The 17,486-nt window shown below is 36.0% G+C and overlaps 1 protein-coding gene across 14 annotated transcripts in view; it reads right to left on the bottom strand.

Moving 5' to 3' along the window:
• The window catches only part of LOC135103725 (stress-activated protein kinase JNK-like), a 310,917-nt gene that overhangs the window by 89,705 nt on the left and 203,726 nt on the right, over nucleotides 1-17,486 (bottom strand). For 13 of the 14 annotated variants that reach the window (XM_064010369.1, XM_064010360.1, XM_064010371.1 and 10 more), the window contains 3 exons: nucleotides 17,330-17,486; nucleotides 7,236-7,433; nucleotides 6,845-6,979 (listed from right to left, as the gene is read on the bottom strand). The exon at nucleotides 17,330-17,486 is cut by the window's right edge and continues 87 nt beyond it. In XM_064010369.1, coding sequence (XP_063866439.1) covers nucleotides 6,845-6,979; nucleotides 7,236-7,433; nucleotides 17,330-17,486 — 490 coding nt within the window. The remainder of the gene's footprint in view (nucleotides 1-6,844; nucleotides 6,980-7,235; nucleotides 7,434-17,329) is intronic. The other variant, XM_064010368.1, reaches the window with a different exon arrangement.

Genomic DNA, 17,486 nt, shown 5'->3' on the forward strand with positions numbered 1-17,486 from the left:
TTCATCAACCTATAAATTGTAATCAGGTCACCTCTTTCTCTTCTTGGTTCTACTGTTGCCAAATTTAATTTTGATAGCCTCTTCTCATATGACATCTCTGCTAGACTTGGTTCCAGTTTTGTTGCTGCTCTTTAAATTCTCTAATGTTTCATTATTTTCATTTTTTTTTGTGCTTGGTGATCACATTATTGTTGGATATTTCAATCTTGGTTGTATCATTGTGAGTGAACTTTATTACTATTTCTTCATCTATGTAGATGAATACCACTCTTATGTTTCTCAGCAGTTTATGTTTCTTCTACAATTATACTTAGTTATTTGTTTGTTGACAGATTTTCAGGATGGAAGGGAAGTCCTACCATCACCTCCACATGTTCCCCCCTAGATAACGCTAGTGGTGGAGGGATCTTTACGACAGGCCCAGTTAGCCGATAAGGGTCAAACTACTAAACTACTAGCTCAAGAAACATACTGTGCCTGCAGATAAATTGGTTAAGGACCCATGAGTGGTATGCAGAAAAGGTCATAAGTCTGTTATGAGCTGGATGCAGCTCATAAATCTAAGAGTTGCTCATAAGTCTTATGAGTAATGCAGAAAAGTTTGCATCAAGTTATGAGTACTCCTTGCGTGTCAATATGAGTTGTGGACAAGGAGTCCTAAGGAGTTTATGAGCTACTCACAAGTGATATGACAGAGCAACAATAGCTCTTTGGTACCACAGTGCTGAAACATTTCAGTTAGATTTGGTAAGATTTTACTTGAAAAACTTTAATTCAAAGCTTTGTGAGAATTTAATGGCCATTACAAGGGAATGAAGGTGGGACTGGCATAGGTTCACTTGAATAGTACATCTGGCACACTGTTCATGCATGCGTGGCCTCAAAGTGCTGGGTACACTCAGTGAACCAGGAGCAGTGTAGCCCAAGGCCTCACCCAGCTAAACCTAACCAAACATTAATTAATGAAACTAACATATGTAAAAGCAGTTCAGTTAGATTAAGAATGGCTAGCTTTGGCTTAATCAAGATTGTTTCAATTTAGTTAGTTAAGTGGGTTACAGTGAAAAAGAGTGGAGATAAGTGGGTTACAGTGAAAAAGAGCGGGGATTCATTAGGTGGGATTGGGTGGGACTGCATATCTAAATGTACATTGGAAATATGGTATTGCTATCAGAATAATGTTTAAGTAAATAGTATTAAGTAATTGCATAACTAAAGGGCTGGCTCCATGCTGGCAAGGTTTACTGGTAATGTTTGTTGGTTGTCAGTAGACTACTACCACTTCTTTTTCTTCTTCTTGTGACCTGTGTTGTTCTGAACCCAGGTGGACAGCATCTGCTGCCAAAGTAAATCCACACATATTATTTTTGAGGTATAATATAATGAGAGATTCTCATTTCTGCAAAATTTCTGTATTTCACTTTAAAGTGATAACAACATACTACCATATCCTTATTATTGTGATAGGAGTGTTTTTAACAAAACGTTAGCACTATTAGTAGTGGAAGATACAGCAAATAGTGCCTTCTTATGAGTAGCTCATAAATCACTCAGCTCACAGCTAGGAGTCGCCTTATGAGTTACTATGCATAACTCACAAATCTAGCTCCTAGCTATGAGAAGAATTTGGAAGTTATAAGTAGCTTTAAGAGGAGCTTTTATGAAGTTTTCTGCATACCGCCCCAAGACCATCATAAGGAACATGATATAAGGATTGCTACAACTGATGTGTCTACAATGGACAAAGAAGAGGAAGTTGTCACCTTGACTGAAGAAAGAAGATTAAGTATACTTGGTGCATGTGAGACCAGACTGTCAAGTACTGGCAGAAAAACAATACACCATAATTAGGAAATGTTGTGGAGTGGAAGAGAAGATAAAATGCATGGAGCTGGGATAATTGGTAACCCTGATGTAGCCAACTGTATTGCAGATGCAACTACATGAACAAAAAAATAATACTATACCACTATACCAAGTATATGCACTATAACATGGAAGATCAAACCAAGAGAAAGAATAATTTTATCAGAATTTACAAAACCTGGTAGATCAACACCTGGGAACCATGTTAATGATGGGGGACATGAATGGTCATGTTGGTAATGACAGAGATGGATTAGGTGTGCTGGGAGCCTTTAGGATAGGAGACCAGAACAGAGAAGGTGAATGTGTTATTGATTTTTGTATATTAAACCATCCCTAAATCATGAATACTATACTATAAATATAAAAATGAACATAAATGTAGCTGGTATAGATACAATGAAAGGTTACAAGAGTACAGTGATAAGTCAGTAATTGATTTGATGCTGACAAACAATAAAGAACATTTTCAAAGATGTCAAGGCAATACCCTCAGTGTACTTAGACTCTGACCACAGAATAATTCTGGGAAAAATCAGATTAAGGGTACCTAAGACCAAAAACAAAAAGAAAAGGAAGATATCTGTACTGGGAAATCTTAAGAATCCTAAATGTGTTGAACAATTAATAACAAAAGTACAAGGTAAAAGACATAGAAAAGAAAATGAAGAAGAACAAAGTGCAGAGATTAAATGAAACAAATTCAAAGATTTGGTGAAGACAAAAAGAAGAGGAAGTGGTAGAAGTAAGTCACCAGAAATACAACGAAGGGTACAGATTGGTGGACATCTGAAGTAGTGGAGGCAGTAAAGACAAAGATGAAATCCTTTCAAAAGTGGATGAAAACCAGAGCACATGAACATAGACAAGAATATATTGAAAAAAGAAACCACGCAGAAATAATAAAAAAAAGATCAGCTAAGAAGGAAACATAGCAATGCATTGGAGAAGATCTAAGGAGAGAGAGAGGATACAAGGAAACTACTATACACCATAACAAGAAATTACAGAAAAGGAAATAAAGAAATGTAACATGCAGTGAAGATGAACATGGAGAAAAACTTCAAACAAAACCGGAGGAAATAGAGGTGGAAACACCACTTTGAGAAATTACTAAATGCAGAGGAAATGGCTACCTTTGATAATATGGAACAAGCCCAGCTACAACAATTGGAAGAAGAAATAGTGTAAGATATAAGTATGGAAAAAGTAAGGAGTATGAGGAATGAGAAGGCTCCTGGAGAAGATGAATTACCTGTAGACATAATTAAGTCTCAGCAAAATAGGAACAAATTGGTTAAAGGAAATCATATATGAAGCCTGGAAAACAGAAAGAACACCTCAAGACTGGAGGAGGGCTACTGTCTGCCCCATATATATATATATATATATATATATATATATATATATATATATATATATATATATATATATATATATATATATATATATATATATATAAAGATGATAAAACCCAATGTAATAACTACAAAGGTATATCACTATTGTCACATATAAGTTAAGTATATATGAAAGGATTTTGGAAGTAACACTAAGAACAGAAATAGAGAAAAAATTAGGGAAATGGCAGTATGGTTTTAAACCAAACAGAAGCACAACAGATTGGGTTTTCACTTTAAAAATTTTAATGGAGAAGAGTTGGGAATAAGTTGGGATAAGGTGAAAGATATAGTGTTTATAGACATGGAAAAACCACTTAACAGAGTACCCCATAAAATACCATGGAATATACTGAGCAAGGATGAATACAGAATAATGCCAAAATTAAAAAGAGTAATAAAGAGTATATACAGTAATTGCAAAAGCAAAGTCAAACTAAAAAGTAATGACACAGACTGGTTCAAAATAAAATCATGAATTAGACAAGGAGTCCTATCTCCACTGGTTTTTATATCTGTGGATTTTTGTATGAAAGAAATTGGAAGGGACAATAAAAAGATCATCTTAGCCTATGAAGATGACATAGCTATCATTTGTGATTGAAACCTTCAATGCATGGCTGAAAAACAGGATAACAAATAGAAGGAAAAATGGGATGAAAATAAAAACTAAGAAAAAAGAAGTACAGTAGAACCTCAGTTCTTGAACTTAATTAGTTTCTAAATGTTCAGAAAACCAAAACTATTTTTCCCATAGGAATCAATGTAAAATGGATTAATCTGTTCCCAGACATCCATCCACCCTGTCTTAGTGGCTTATGACAGATGCTCCCACTGCCAAGATGGCCATTCCATAACATAGCCAGCTCAGAAATTATCTATCCAGAAAGGACGTACTGAATAAACTTAGGGAAAAGGAACTCATCGGAAGATAATGTTTAGAACATGCAGGTATTCTCTGTCACTGATCTAGGGAAGGAAGCCTTAAAGAGTGACAGAGAGGAGCAACCCACTTACTGAACAAAATGAAGGTGATCATAACACTTAGACATCTTCCTGTTGGGAAAAGCTTCTGGAAAAATGTAGCTGTGCAGCAGTGATGGCATTGTGGCTCTTCAAAAACTTTCTTTACATTGAGACTCTTCAACAGTATCATATTTACCTTCAAAGATTGAATTATTGTCTCACCCACTGTCTCTCCTCTAAATACATAAAAATTAAGGAAATACTTATAGGAACTATAAATTAGTAATAAGTGGCACCTTCTGCTTTGTCTTTTAGTATTTGAAATCATATAACTTTGTTCCAAGAACCTTTGCTTTACTTAAGGGAGCCATGCTTTCCAGTGCCCTGCATTTATTATGCAATTTACTTTCCATTATGAAGACTTAAAATGCTCATTCATTACCTCAGCCATTTCTGAATTGTCCTTATGCTCTTTACCATTTGTTTCATTATTCCTTCTCTCTTTACTGTTGACATATCTGTAGAGAAGTTTAGATTAGTCTGTGCACTTGTAAATTATACTCCTCTCATAGTTATTTCCTTCTATGTGCACTTTAACATATTAATTTCCTGCTTTTTTATATCTCCATCTTTTCCACCTCTTCCATGCCATGTCCTTTTCCTCTCTAGTCTCACCACACCTCCAAGTAAAGTATTCCATGCTTCCTGTCCTTCTGTTTTGTTCTTGGTATATGTTCTTCCACTCCTTTGTTGTAAATCTCTAGTAGGAATTTCCATTTGTCTTCCACTCCCATGTGTGCACCATGAAATTTGCTCTAATCAGTTTCACAAAATACTTCTTTAATGATCCCAGGTCCACCTTTCTATAATTCAATCTTCCTAATCTTTGGTTCTCCATTATTATCATTATAATAATAATAATTATTATTATCAATGGAAATCAAATGTGAGTGGCACAGATGTGTGCATTTACTTAGTTTACCTAGTTGTGGCATACTGGAAAAGAGCTATGCTCATGCTGTCCTGTCTCCATATCAATTTTTATCTAACTTTGTTTATTGTATTTGCATCAATGACTTCCCTGTCCAAATCATTCCAGACCTCCACAGTTCTATGTGGGAAGCTATTTTTCTTAACATCTCTTCTACAAGCATCCTTTTTCAGTTTTCTGCTGTGTCCCCTCAAGATTCTTGTATACCACATCATCAAGTCCTCCCTATCCAACTTTCCATTCCAGTCATCACCCTGCACAATGTGATCCAACCATCTCTCTCTCTCTTCTCTGCTTCAAAGTTACAAAACCCAATTTTGACAATCTTTCTTCAAAGAATAGTTCCCTCAAACTTAGAGACAATTTTGTTGCTGCTCTTTGTATCCTTTAAAATTTTCTAATAGATTTCTTGGCACTTCATGTCACAGCTGCATATCATAGCCACAATCAATTTTTTTTACAATTTCTTCAACCAAATATGTAAATGCTGTCCTTATGTTTCTTAGTAAGTTATATGTTTTGCCTGTAATCTCAGATATGTAAATGCTGTCCTTATGTTTCTTAGTAGGTTATATGTTTTGCCTGTAATCTCAGATATGTAAATGCTGTCCTTATGTTTCTTAGTAGGTTATATGTTTTGCCTGTAATCTTATGTGTTTCTCTGGTGACAGCTTATCAGTCATTATTACTCCAAGGTCTTTATCTTCTGTTCTTTTGCTGATTCTCTAATTCCCCAATGAATAATCTCCCATCTGTCTCTTGCCACTCTTGCCAGCCAAATTCTGTCACACTATATTTCTTTGCAATGAATTCCACCTGCCACTTTTGGCTCCACTCCCAGATCTTGTTTAGGTCCTGTTGGAGTGCTGTGCAATCTTACTCTTTTCTATTTTTCTCAATAATTTGGTATCATCTGCAAATAAGCTTATGTAACTAGTTATTTCTTCTGGCATATCATTAATGTACATAATAAACATTACTGGTGCCAACACAGACCCCTATGGAACCCTAATAAAACTTTCTTTTAGTCTGATCTTTGTTTCTTGATTACTGTTCTTGTCTCTCTACCTTCCAAGAAGTTCTCCATCCACTTTAGCAGCCCTTCTCGCAATCCTCCAAAAATCTTCAGGTTCTATAACAGCTTCCAATGTGATACTTTGTCAAATGCTTTTTTGATGTCCAAATAAATACAGCCTGCCCAACTGTCTGCTGCACAACGTCTATAACTCACGAATAGAGACTCAATAGATTTGTAGTACATGATCTTCCTCCTCGAAAACCAAATTGTCTGTCATTCCATTGTTTTCTTCCAAATACTTTATCCATTTGTCTTTTATAACTTTTCACATATCTTAACTACCACACTAGTTAATGACACTGGTCTGTAGTTTGAAGGGTCTTCCTTATTTCCTGCCGTGAAAATCAACACTTTGCTCTCTTCCAATCTATTGGAACCTTTTCTTTTTTAATGAATGTATTATGACTTGATATTTTTGGCCAACTGTTGACTACACTCCTTTAATATCCAGTTTGATACCTTGTCTGGACCTGCTGCCTTCCCTATATCTTGGTGTGTGTGTGTGTGTGGGTGTGTGCATGCATTTTGTGCATTAATACATACCTCAGGAGCACGGTAGTATCTGGTAACCACATAAGGAGTCATCATGAAGGTAGTGCCTGCTGTTCGAGCAAGACCAAAGTCTAGGATCTTGAGAGTACAATCAGATTTCACCACAATGTTGCTGGGTTTGAGATCCTGCAAAAAATAATCATGAATGACTTCAATAAATTACTAGTTAGTTGCAATTAAATAAAACCAACCTATTTTGTAAAAGTTATGAAACTGATAATGAATGGAATATAGATGAGAATTAATACATGAATTAATATATATGAAAATATACAAACAGATAAATGTGATAATGATGTGCATAATAAACATTTTTAGTTGATTGAATCTGTAAACAAAAAAAGTATGAAAAGTACAAAAACAATCTTTCAAGTAAACTCACCCTGTGAATAATTCCAGCAGAATGGAGATGCTTGATGCCACACAGCATCTGGTAGAGAAGATAAGACATACGTTCATGGTCAAGGTCCATCTGAATCACCTGACACAGGTTGGCGTCCATTAGCTCCATCACTAAGTATACATCCTGGAACTCATCCAGGGATTTTTGGGGAGTGAAGGCATTCAGAAGTCCAATAATCTGTGAAGTGAAAACAGGCATTAGACATTTGAAATTTACTTTCAAGCTGAAATGATAGTGAAATGCACAAATATACAGAGATGTATACTACGACATTACTGTACTGAAACAAAAAGTGACCTTGTGGATGACAGCCTGATATATAGAAAGAAAGGTAAAACTGATATTATGAACTGAATAATGGGATGGTCAAGACCACAGAAGAACATGAAGTTACTAGATCAGATATAGGACATTCCTAGTAACTTATAAACCAGAAGGGACACAATATTATTAAGAAGTTTTCACAGGTATTAAATCAGATTTTAAGATTCAATATCTTCCATCATATCTATTTTTCACTGTTCTTGGCCACTATGAGATTTTAAAATAACAGTTCCATACATGAAACCAACAGTGGAACATAATATAAAGGCATTGAAATGATACAACCATTTAAACTACTTCAAGGCCTATCAATACTCGATTGATCTAATAAATGCAGTCATGTTTGTCATGTTCCATTAAACATGAAATCTATGATTGTAGAAACACGTAAAATATCCATAAATTTGCACAAGACACTGATTGACTAACTAAACTGCTTTTAGTAAAGCATTGGTTCAACTTTAGAATGGTGTATTAGGACATGGCCTCATCATATGTCAAGGAAATATTCTAAGGTCAAATCCTTCTAATGCCATGGTTTAGAAGTTACAGGACATTTTAATATGAATGCATTAAGAATTGGTGAGGGGGAGGAGGGAACGAGATGGCAGCAATGGTAGGCACTGGCATCATGAGGACATTACTTGATTACGTGTCAAGATTTTCCTAAATGAAGATAAAACTGAAATTAAGAATGCACTATACTGTAGCAAATGAGTTAAAACATAATGAGCACCATATGGCAACAGTGATCAGCTGGATGTTGCAGGACAGCCCATGTGCAGCCACTTGCCAATGATGTAGATTCATATATAAATGTCCTGTAACTTCTAAACCATGGGGGTTAAAGGAATCTGACCAGAAAATATTTCTGGCTTTGAATGAATGTATGATTTTTCTCCTGGGACACCCTGTGTGTGTGTGTGTGTGTGTGTATACATACATACATACATACATACATACATACATACACACACACACACACACACACATATATATATATATATATATATATATATATATATATATATATATATATATATATATATATATATATATATATATATATATATATATATATATATATATAATACCTTGATTTAAGAAATAATAATAGTTTTATGACTTCATAACCCTCCCAAAGATTTCATATAAAGAGAGACCCTTCCCAGCAACAAGGAAAAAGGGTGTACCACCAAATAAAAAACTGCCTACATATAGATGCTACCAATCTTAATCACAGATTTATATACTGATTCCCTGCATTTGATGCATTCCTGTCTATGTTTATATAGACTCCACTGCAAAATAAAGATACATGTGAATAAACTGACATCTATATATGTATAGATACTACTGCAGATTCAAATGAACATATGAATCTTTATGTAATCATATGAAGTGTGAAGTGTGCTTAATGCTAGAGAGAGAGAGAGAGAGAGAGAGAGAGAGAGAGAGAGAGAGAGAGAGAGAGAGAGAGAGAGAGAGAGAGAGAGAGAGAGAGAGAGAGAGAGAGAGAGAGAAATAAAAAAAAAAAAAAAAAAAAAAATCACATTGCATCTTATATGCTGAAAGTCAGGTTTAGATAGGTTTGGGCTTCTGACATATGCCAGTTTCAGTGCTGTGATAGGCTCACTGGTACCATAGAAGTTCCAAACACTTTACCACAAAAGTGTTTCCAAAGTTACTTGCAAGTAATTAGCAATTCAGTATTACAAATTATACATTATATTTATATGCCCATAAATTATATACATGAAACTGTGGTAGTAAACTGCAAATATATTTATTCAATACATGGTAAGAAAGCCTGTGTCTGAAACACCTGAACATTATTGTAAGTTCTGACAACGATAAAACTTGCACCACAATGTATGTTTACAAGTGATGATAGTGAAAACACCTACTGCTTAAACAGTGATGACAGCTTTGTATTCCTCTTCATGAAAATTTTATAACCAGCACATTAATTAAGGAAAAAGTGGCAAAAGTGTGAAACATTCAACTAGGATATCTGAGGTCAGCATATTTTATTATTTTTCCCTGATTAAGTCTGCAAAAATTTGGGTGTACCTTATATGCTCATGCATCTAATATACCTGGAAATACAGTAAGTGTTTTTTGTATAATTTTCCCTACAAATGAGTTTAGATACATGTGTATATGTAGGAGCCACCTGCATCCGTTGTGAATGTTAGATCCAGGAATCATAATCAATGCCTTGAACTAATAAAATCCATCTCATCAGGATTTACAGCTTTTTTTTTTTGTAAATGGCATAATAAGGAATAAATGTAAGATTCAAGGGGAGCTCTCATAAACGTCCTCCAGCAGCAATGCACGAGGGGTGACTGACAATTTCAGGCATTTGATAGTTGTAAGGACAGGCCTGGGATGCCAGACACAAGTAATTATGTGTGTGAAAAGAAAACTTTTATATACATTTAAACTAATATAATAAAAAAAGAATGTATCTATATATAGATACACCGTTTTTTTTTTTTTTTTTTGGAGCATATACACACTAATAGACACCCCACTGGGAAAGGTTAAGACTACAAAGTTGGACCACCCCATAAATTCTTCTGAAATTCATCATAAACTGATTTCTTATCTGTGGAATATCATAATAGTAAGCATCATTCACTGTCTAAGGCAACTGATGTCAGTTCTTATTTCATCCTCCATATCTTCTATACCATAATTCTCAATCTAAAGCACATTACTGTAACTGTAAAGAAGAAGCATACACATCACTTGCTCTTGTGTCTATGATTTATTGTCTTCAGTATTCAACCATCAAATTAAGACAACTGTCAATCTCTAACTAAATCCATAGGTGTAATATAACTGTTATTAAGCATTATTACATAAATTATGACTATGTATGCAACCCCCATGTTGCTTAAGTGATGAATCAGATGAGCAATATTTCAACTTTGTCTTTAATTACCTAAATCTGCATATACATGAACTTTTTTTCTTCAAATTCATCTGATATGACTTGAATTCCTTCAAGAGGGAGGTTTCAAGACACTTATCCATCAATTTTTGACCACTGCTTTGACCCTTTTATGGGACTGGCATTTCAGTGGGCATTTTTTTTTATTAGATTTTTGTTGCCCTTGGCCAGTGTCCTTCCTACATAAAAAAAAAAAAAAAAAAAAAGACCCTCCACCACAAATAAATAATTCAAATAACTCGTAAGGAGATGCTACATTTTTCAGCTATTTTTCCCTACAGTTTCTGAATAGGATAGTGCAGGGTATGTGAAATTAACTTTCTCAAAGATTTCTTTTCTTCACCTATGAAATGGGTGGAACTTTTCACACAGCTTTCCTGCTTCTTTTTATAACACCTAACTAACTTCTTTGATTGCCATGATAATTTTGAAATGTCCTTTAAAAATCCTGTGTAAATTTCATATTCAAGCCTCTGTCTGATCAACTGATCCTTTATTCTATCATTTAGAAGATGCTGGCAATATGTGTCCATCAGTGTAGGAATTATATGTGTGTAAACAAACACTATTTCCAAAACTGTTACTGCCAAAAGTTTTTTTATCTTTAATAATTTATTAAAAACCAACTTGTGCACTGATTTATGAGGATGAGATGCATTTTTCAGGGAAAAACTATTGAGTACACTAATAGGTACCTACTTGCTGCTAGGTGAACAGGGCTACACATTAAGAGGCTTGCCTATTTGCCTCGAACCTGTGCCTTCTCGGTTGTGAGATAAGCGTGCTGACCACTACACTATGTGGTGTGTGTGTGTGTGTGTGTGTGTGTGTGTATTATCAGGGGATAATGCTGGGTCATTGCCTGACCTAACTCTAGGTCAAAGTAAAGGAGTGGGATCAGTGCCCTGATTTATACTAGAGTCAACTCATTGGTACACTTGGGATTTCAGCCCAGGTGCTTGGGTGTGGTCTGTGTTGTGTTTGAGGTCAGTGATTAAATGAGACAGTGGGGTTACTAACCAACACAATCACTTTAAAGATGAAGCTAAATATTTATTCATATTGAAAATGATTCCACTTATATAATAATGATAATACTGATAATCTCTCTCTCTCCACACACACACACACCTCTCATATCCCCATAAAATGTGGTGATTTAATATTATAACTTGTCATTTAATACCAGCACAGCACTCCAAGGTCATCTAATTTTTCATCAGGTAAACATAAGAACATAAGAAATAAGGGAAGCTGCAAGAAACCACCAGGCTTACACGTGACAGCCCCAGTATGAAATATACCTACCTATTTCCATCTATCATCCCCATCCATAAGCCCATCTAATCCTCTCTTAAAGCTCCCTAATGTCTTAGCACTAACAATATGATTACTGAATCAGTTCCATTCATCTACCACTCTATTTAAGAATCAATTTCATCCTTTCTCTTTCTTTAACTTGAATTTTTCATGTCTGAATCTTTCAGTGAATATTAGAGGTTGCTGCCCTACATGTAGGTAGTCACCCTACATGCAAGGTATACCATAGAATACTAATTTTCTGGCCAAAAATCAGGGGTTGACCTATACTTGAGATCAACCTATACTCAAGGATATACAGTAAGTAATGCTTCATCAGATGATTTTATTAGACCAACTGATTCTCTATTATTCATTCTGTATACCTGAAAGAAACCCTTTCTGTTTATCTTTGCCTGGTTAGCTACCTTAAATTAGTAGCTGTTCTTAGCTGTTCATGATAATTTCTAACTATTCAAACCAGTGCATTGTACAGAGTCCTTAAATCCTTTAGTCCTACCTTTAATCTTTTGTACATCTTTTTAGTTCTACATGAGATTTCTGTCTACCAATTATGCTTTTAGGATAATTTTTCATTTATTTTACTGCTAAATATGGAATATCCTAAATCTGACTGACCAGCATGTAATTTACTTACAAAATATTAATAAAACTCAGCAGCAGCAACATTATTCTCTCCTAATCCTCCCCTCCATAATCCCTACTCCATACTTCCTCCAATCTGATCTCACCTCATCCAACCTAGACTGGGATGGTTCCCTCACTACACCCTCAGGTCATATACAACCTTCCCTTCCTTTGCTAGACATCATCTTGCCTTCCCCTTTTGTCTGCTGCCAATTAACTCTCAGGACATATCGTCTTAATCCTTCAAAATCTAACCTCCAAGACTCAGCTACCCTACTTACCTGGCTGCATCAGGAAGTTCACTCCCATTAAAAACTTAATGATCAATATTACCTGTAGTCCAAGTTGTATCTAAGTGACTAATCTCTATTTGACAGAAATTTCTTAAAAATGATTCCCCATGTGGGATCTATGACTACCTATTTTGAAAAGTTGTCCTGAACTATAGTCCAGAAGTCCTTTGCATTATTGTCCCAAAACTATTAAATCCTAGTCAATATTTCTATGGCAACAATGCTATCACATCTATCTCTAAAGCTGAACTCTTCGCTCAAACCTACTGCTATCACATCTATCTCTAAAGCTGAATTCTTTGCTCAAACCTATGCTAAAAACCCTACCTTGGATGATTCAGGGCTTGTTCCTCCCTCTCCTCCATCCTTTAATTACTTTGTTACCTATTAAAATTCTTTGCAATGTTTTCCATGTCCTCGCTGGCCTAAACCCTCAGAAGGCTTATGGAGCTGATGGGGTCCCTCCTATTGTTCTCTGAAACTGCACCTCCATGCTTACACCTTGCCTAGCCAAACTCTTCCAACTCTGTCTGTCAACATCTACCTTTCCTTCTTGCTGGAAGTTTGCCTACAATCAGCCTATTCCTAAAAAGGGTGAACATTCTAATCCCTTAAACTACCATCTATTGCTTTAATTTCCGGTCTATCTGAGGTTTTTTAATCTATCCTCAACAGGAAGATTCTTAAACATCTATCACTTCACAATCTTTTATCTGATTGCCAGTATAGGTTCTGTCAAGCCATTCTATTGGTGATTTGGCTTTCTTTACTGAGTCTTGGTCATCCTCTTTTAGAGATTTTGGTGAAACTTTTTGCTGTTGCCTTAGATGTGTCAAAAGCTTTTGATAGAGGCTGGCACAAGGCTTTGATTTCCAAACTACCCTCCTATGGCTTCTATCCTTCTCTCTGTAACTTCATGTCAAGTTTTCTTTCTAACCATTCTATTGCTGCTGTGGTAACGGTCACTGTTCTTCTCCTGAATCTATTAACAGTGGTGTTCCTCAGTGTTCTGTCCTGTCATCCACTCTCTTCATGAATTATCTAAATCAAACTTCTTGCCTTATCCACTTCTATGCTGATGATACCACCCTGCACTTTTCCACGCCTTTTCATAGATGTTCAACCCTTTAGGAAATAAACAGTTCATGCAGGGAAGCCACAGAATGTCTAACTTCTGATCTCTCTAAAATTTCTGATTGGGGCGGAGCAAACTTGGTATTGTTCAATGCCTCAAAACTCAATTCCTCCATGTATCAACTCAACACAACCTTCCAGACAACTATCTCCGCTTCTTCAGTGACACTCAACTGTCCCCCTCTTCTACACTGAACATCCTAAGTCTGTCCTTTTCTTATGATCTAAACTGGGAACTTCACATCTCATCTCTAGCTAAAACAGCTTCTGCGAAGTTAGGTGTTGTGAGACAGCTTCGCCAGTTTTTCTCAACCTCCCAGCTACTAACTCTGTACAAGGGCCTTATCCATCCATGTATGGAGTATGCTTCACATGTATGGGGGTGTTCCTCTCATATCGCTCTTTTAGACAGGATGGAATACTTTTCATCTCATCAACTCCTCTCTTCGACTCAAAACATCTAACTTTACAGAAGCTGTTTTAGCTAGAGATGAGATGTGAAGTTTCCAGTTTAGATTACAGTGTTCCCCTGCTATTCATGGGTTTTTTTTCCAAACCCTCCTGTGAATAGCGAAAATCTGAGAATGTGAGAAACTGCCTCTACAAGGGTCAAGAATACCCATATTTATATTTTAAACCATAAAATATACATCTCACACTTATTAAATGCATTTTAAATTCACTTTAACACAATAAAAAAACAATTATTATACATAGATTATGTGATATATTAATTAAAAAAATACACTACAATGTAAAATGAAGAGACTAAACAGTAAACCCTTGATATAACAAACTTCTGTTTACCAAATTTCTGGTATAATGTTCCCTCCTTTAAGGGTGCTGGCTGCCATTGTCAAGGTCACTGGCTGACACATGCAATCAGAACTCCTCTCTCTCTCTCTCTCTCTCTCTCACTCTCTCTCTCTTAGCTTATGTGAGAGAGAGAGAGAGAGAGAGAGAGAGAGAGAGAGAGAGAGAGAGAGAGAGAGAGAGAGAGAGAGAGAGAGAGAGAGAGAGAGAGAGAGAGAGAGAGAGAGAGAGAGAGAGAGAGAGAGAGAGAGAGAGAGAGAGAGAGAGAGAGAGAGAGAGAGTGTTGTGTCATCAGCCATTGCCAAGGTCACTGGCTGATACAAAACAGAACTCCTCTCTCTCTGTTAACTTATCTGAGAGAGAGAGAGAGAGAGAGAGAGAGAGAGAGAGAGAGAGAGAGAGAGAGAGAGAGAGAGAGAGAGAGAGAGAGAGAGAGAGAGAGAGAGAGAGAGAGAGAGAGAGAGAGAGAGAGAGAGAGAGAGAGAGAGAGAGAGAGAGTTGTAAAGGTCACTGGCTGTCACACAACTCTCTCTTTTCCTCTCTCTGGATATAGCAAATTTTTTGTCTTTAGCAACACAGGTTTCCATCATATATGTTCATTACACTGAGGGTTTACTGTAATTTATGATAACTGAAAGAATAATCTAGGCCAAAAAACTGAGCCGGCTGGGACATCTGGTAAAAATCTGGGAGTATGTGAAACCACAAATACGCAAGGGAACACTGTATAAATAAAGAACAGACTGAAGATGTTCAGTGTAGAAGAGGGGGAAAGAGTGTCATTGAAGAAGAGGGGATAGTTATCTGGAAGGTTGTGTCAAATTGATAGGTGGAGGAATATGAAAGGGGACACTTCATCCTTGGCATACAAGGATCTTAAGGTTTTCTACCACCTCTCTTCCCTTTTCTGCTGACTTTACAGGAGCCATTAGCAGCAAGCAGGGATAGTATAGTGTTCTTTATGGAGGGACAAAAGCCACCAGATTGTCTATCTAAAAACTGGCTTTACAAATATAAACTGTCATGAAAAATTTTGTTATTCCTTTTTTCTTTTATGTCAATTTTAATTAGTTATTGATTTATCTATTTTATCACTAAAAAGTCATGGCCTAGATCATTGCTTTCACTCTACAGGATATACTAATAAGGTGCATCATGTGAAGGTGGAGGTGGGCTAGCCTAACATTACTTGAAATAGGGACCTGTAATATATTGCCAGGCCTTTCCCATTGAGTCTGGCTCTCTGCACAATAGTAATGTGTCATTGTGCAAAGCTACAAGATCACCCTTACATAACTTGTACTTTTGATCAGACTGAGAGCATCTGCCTGCAGAGGATAGACTCAAAACCTCTAAGGATGAAACTAACAAGACAGCAGTATGAATGATTTAAGATTTGAGAAGTCAGTCACCCTTCATAAAATCATGTTAAATGTTTATGAATTTCTAGAAAAAAAAAAGTGGAATGCTAACAGAAAGGGGAAAGATTTGGCCACACAAGATGTGTGCATGGAAACACAGTTAAAGATAACACTCAAAGGGATTTCATCAAGACCATGAGCTTTCTATGGGTCAAAGCCATGAAGTGCATGGAAAAAAAAAAAAAAAAAAAAAAAAAAAAAAAAAAAAAACAATGAAAAATTTAACAGGCATGATAAAGTGAGGGGGTAAAGGTGAAGATGAAAGAAATTGAAAATAACCCAATGGTGAATTTTCACCAAAGGCCTGAGCAAAAAAAATCAAATTTTGAATTGGAAGAGATGGCAGTGGTGCTATCCAAATGAGATAGAGGAAGTAACAATGAAAAATTTTGAATATTTTTTATGGCTATGATCTGGAAATCACAGGATGAGTTAGATCTAATAAGACAGACATCTTTTAATTTTTTTTTTTTTTGAGGGAGGGCAAGCTATAAAGGTTGTAAGTGGAAGGGGGTAAATGGATAAAATACTGTCTATGAACCACCTCAAAAGATCAGATCAAGTTGAACCAAGCTTAAGGACAAAAGGAAGTGTGTAAAATATGTATCCAGTGTTTAGCGTCTTACACTATTATTTGTAAGTTGAAATATTTCTATGGTTAAACATAAAATTTTAATTATTAAGTGTGATTTCTTCATTCATCAATCATGGCAAAAGGAAAAATCTCCAAGCAGGTAATATAAAGTGTATAAGGATAACTGATTAAATCCCAAGAAAGAGTAGCCATAGATAACATGTTGAAATGAGTTTATAAGCAGAGCTTGGCAGAGAATGGTCCAGGAAAAATAAAGAAGGAAGGGAAATTAGAAGAACTGCATTTATAAGCAGGACACCTACTATTGCAATTGTTCATATTGATGATGATTTGATTATAATGATTATTATGACTAACCTGTATGCAGTGAATTATACATCATCTATGACTTAAATAAAGATCTGATTCTATAAAAAAAGTTAAGAACAATAAAATGGCATTCTCATTCCACTTTGAAACTATACCCAAGAAAGTAAAATATTGAAATGAATGCTTTTACATCCTGATCTTAAGAAGCCATTCACCTTGTTCCTGTTTCCCTTCCCAACCTCCTACCAAGCCCCCTGTCTCTTGCTGGTGCTCACATTCTTGTGGTTGACCAGCTTCATGAGCTTGAATTCCCTGTAAGCTCTCTCCTCCCTCCTTCCCTCTTCCTCCCCAGCTCCCCCAGCTCCTCCCTGCTCCCTGCTGGTGCTCACGTTCTTGTGGTTGACCAATTTCATAAGCTTGAACTCCCTGTAG

This window comes from Scylla paramamosain, chromosome 9, assembly GCF_035594125.1.
Source record: "Scylla paramamosain isolate STU-SP2022 chromosome 9, ASM3559412v1, whole genome shotgun sequence".
Taxonomy (NCBI): Eukaryota; Metazoa; Arthropoda; class Malacostraca; order Decapoda; family Portunidae; genus Scylla; species Scylla paramamosain.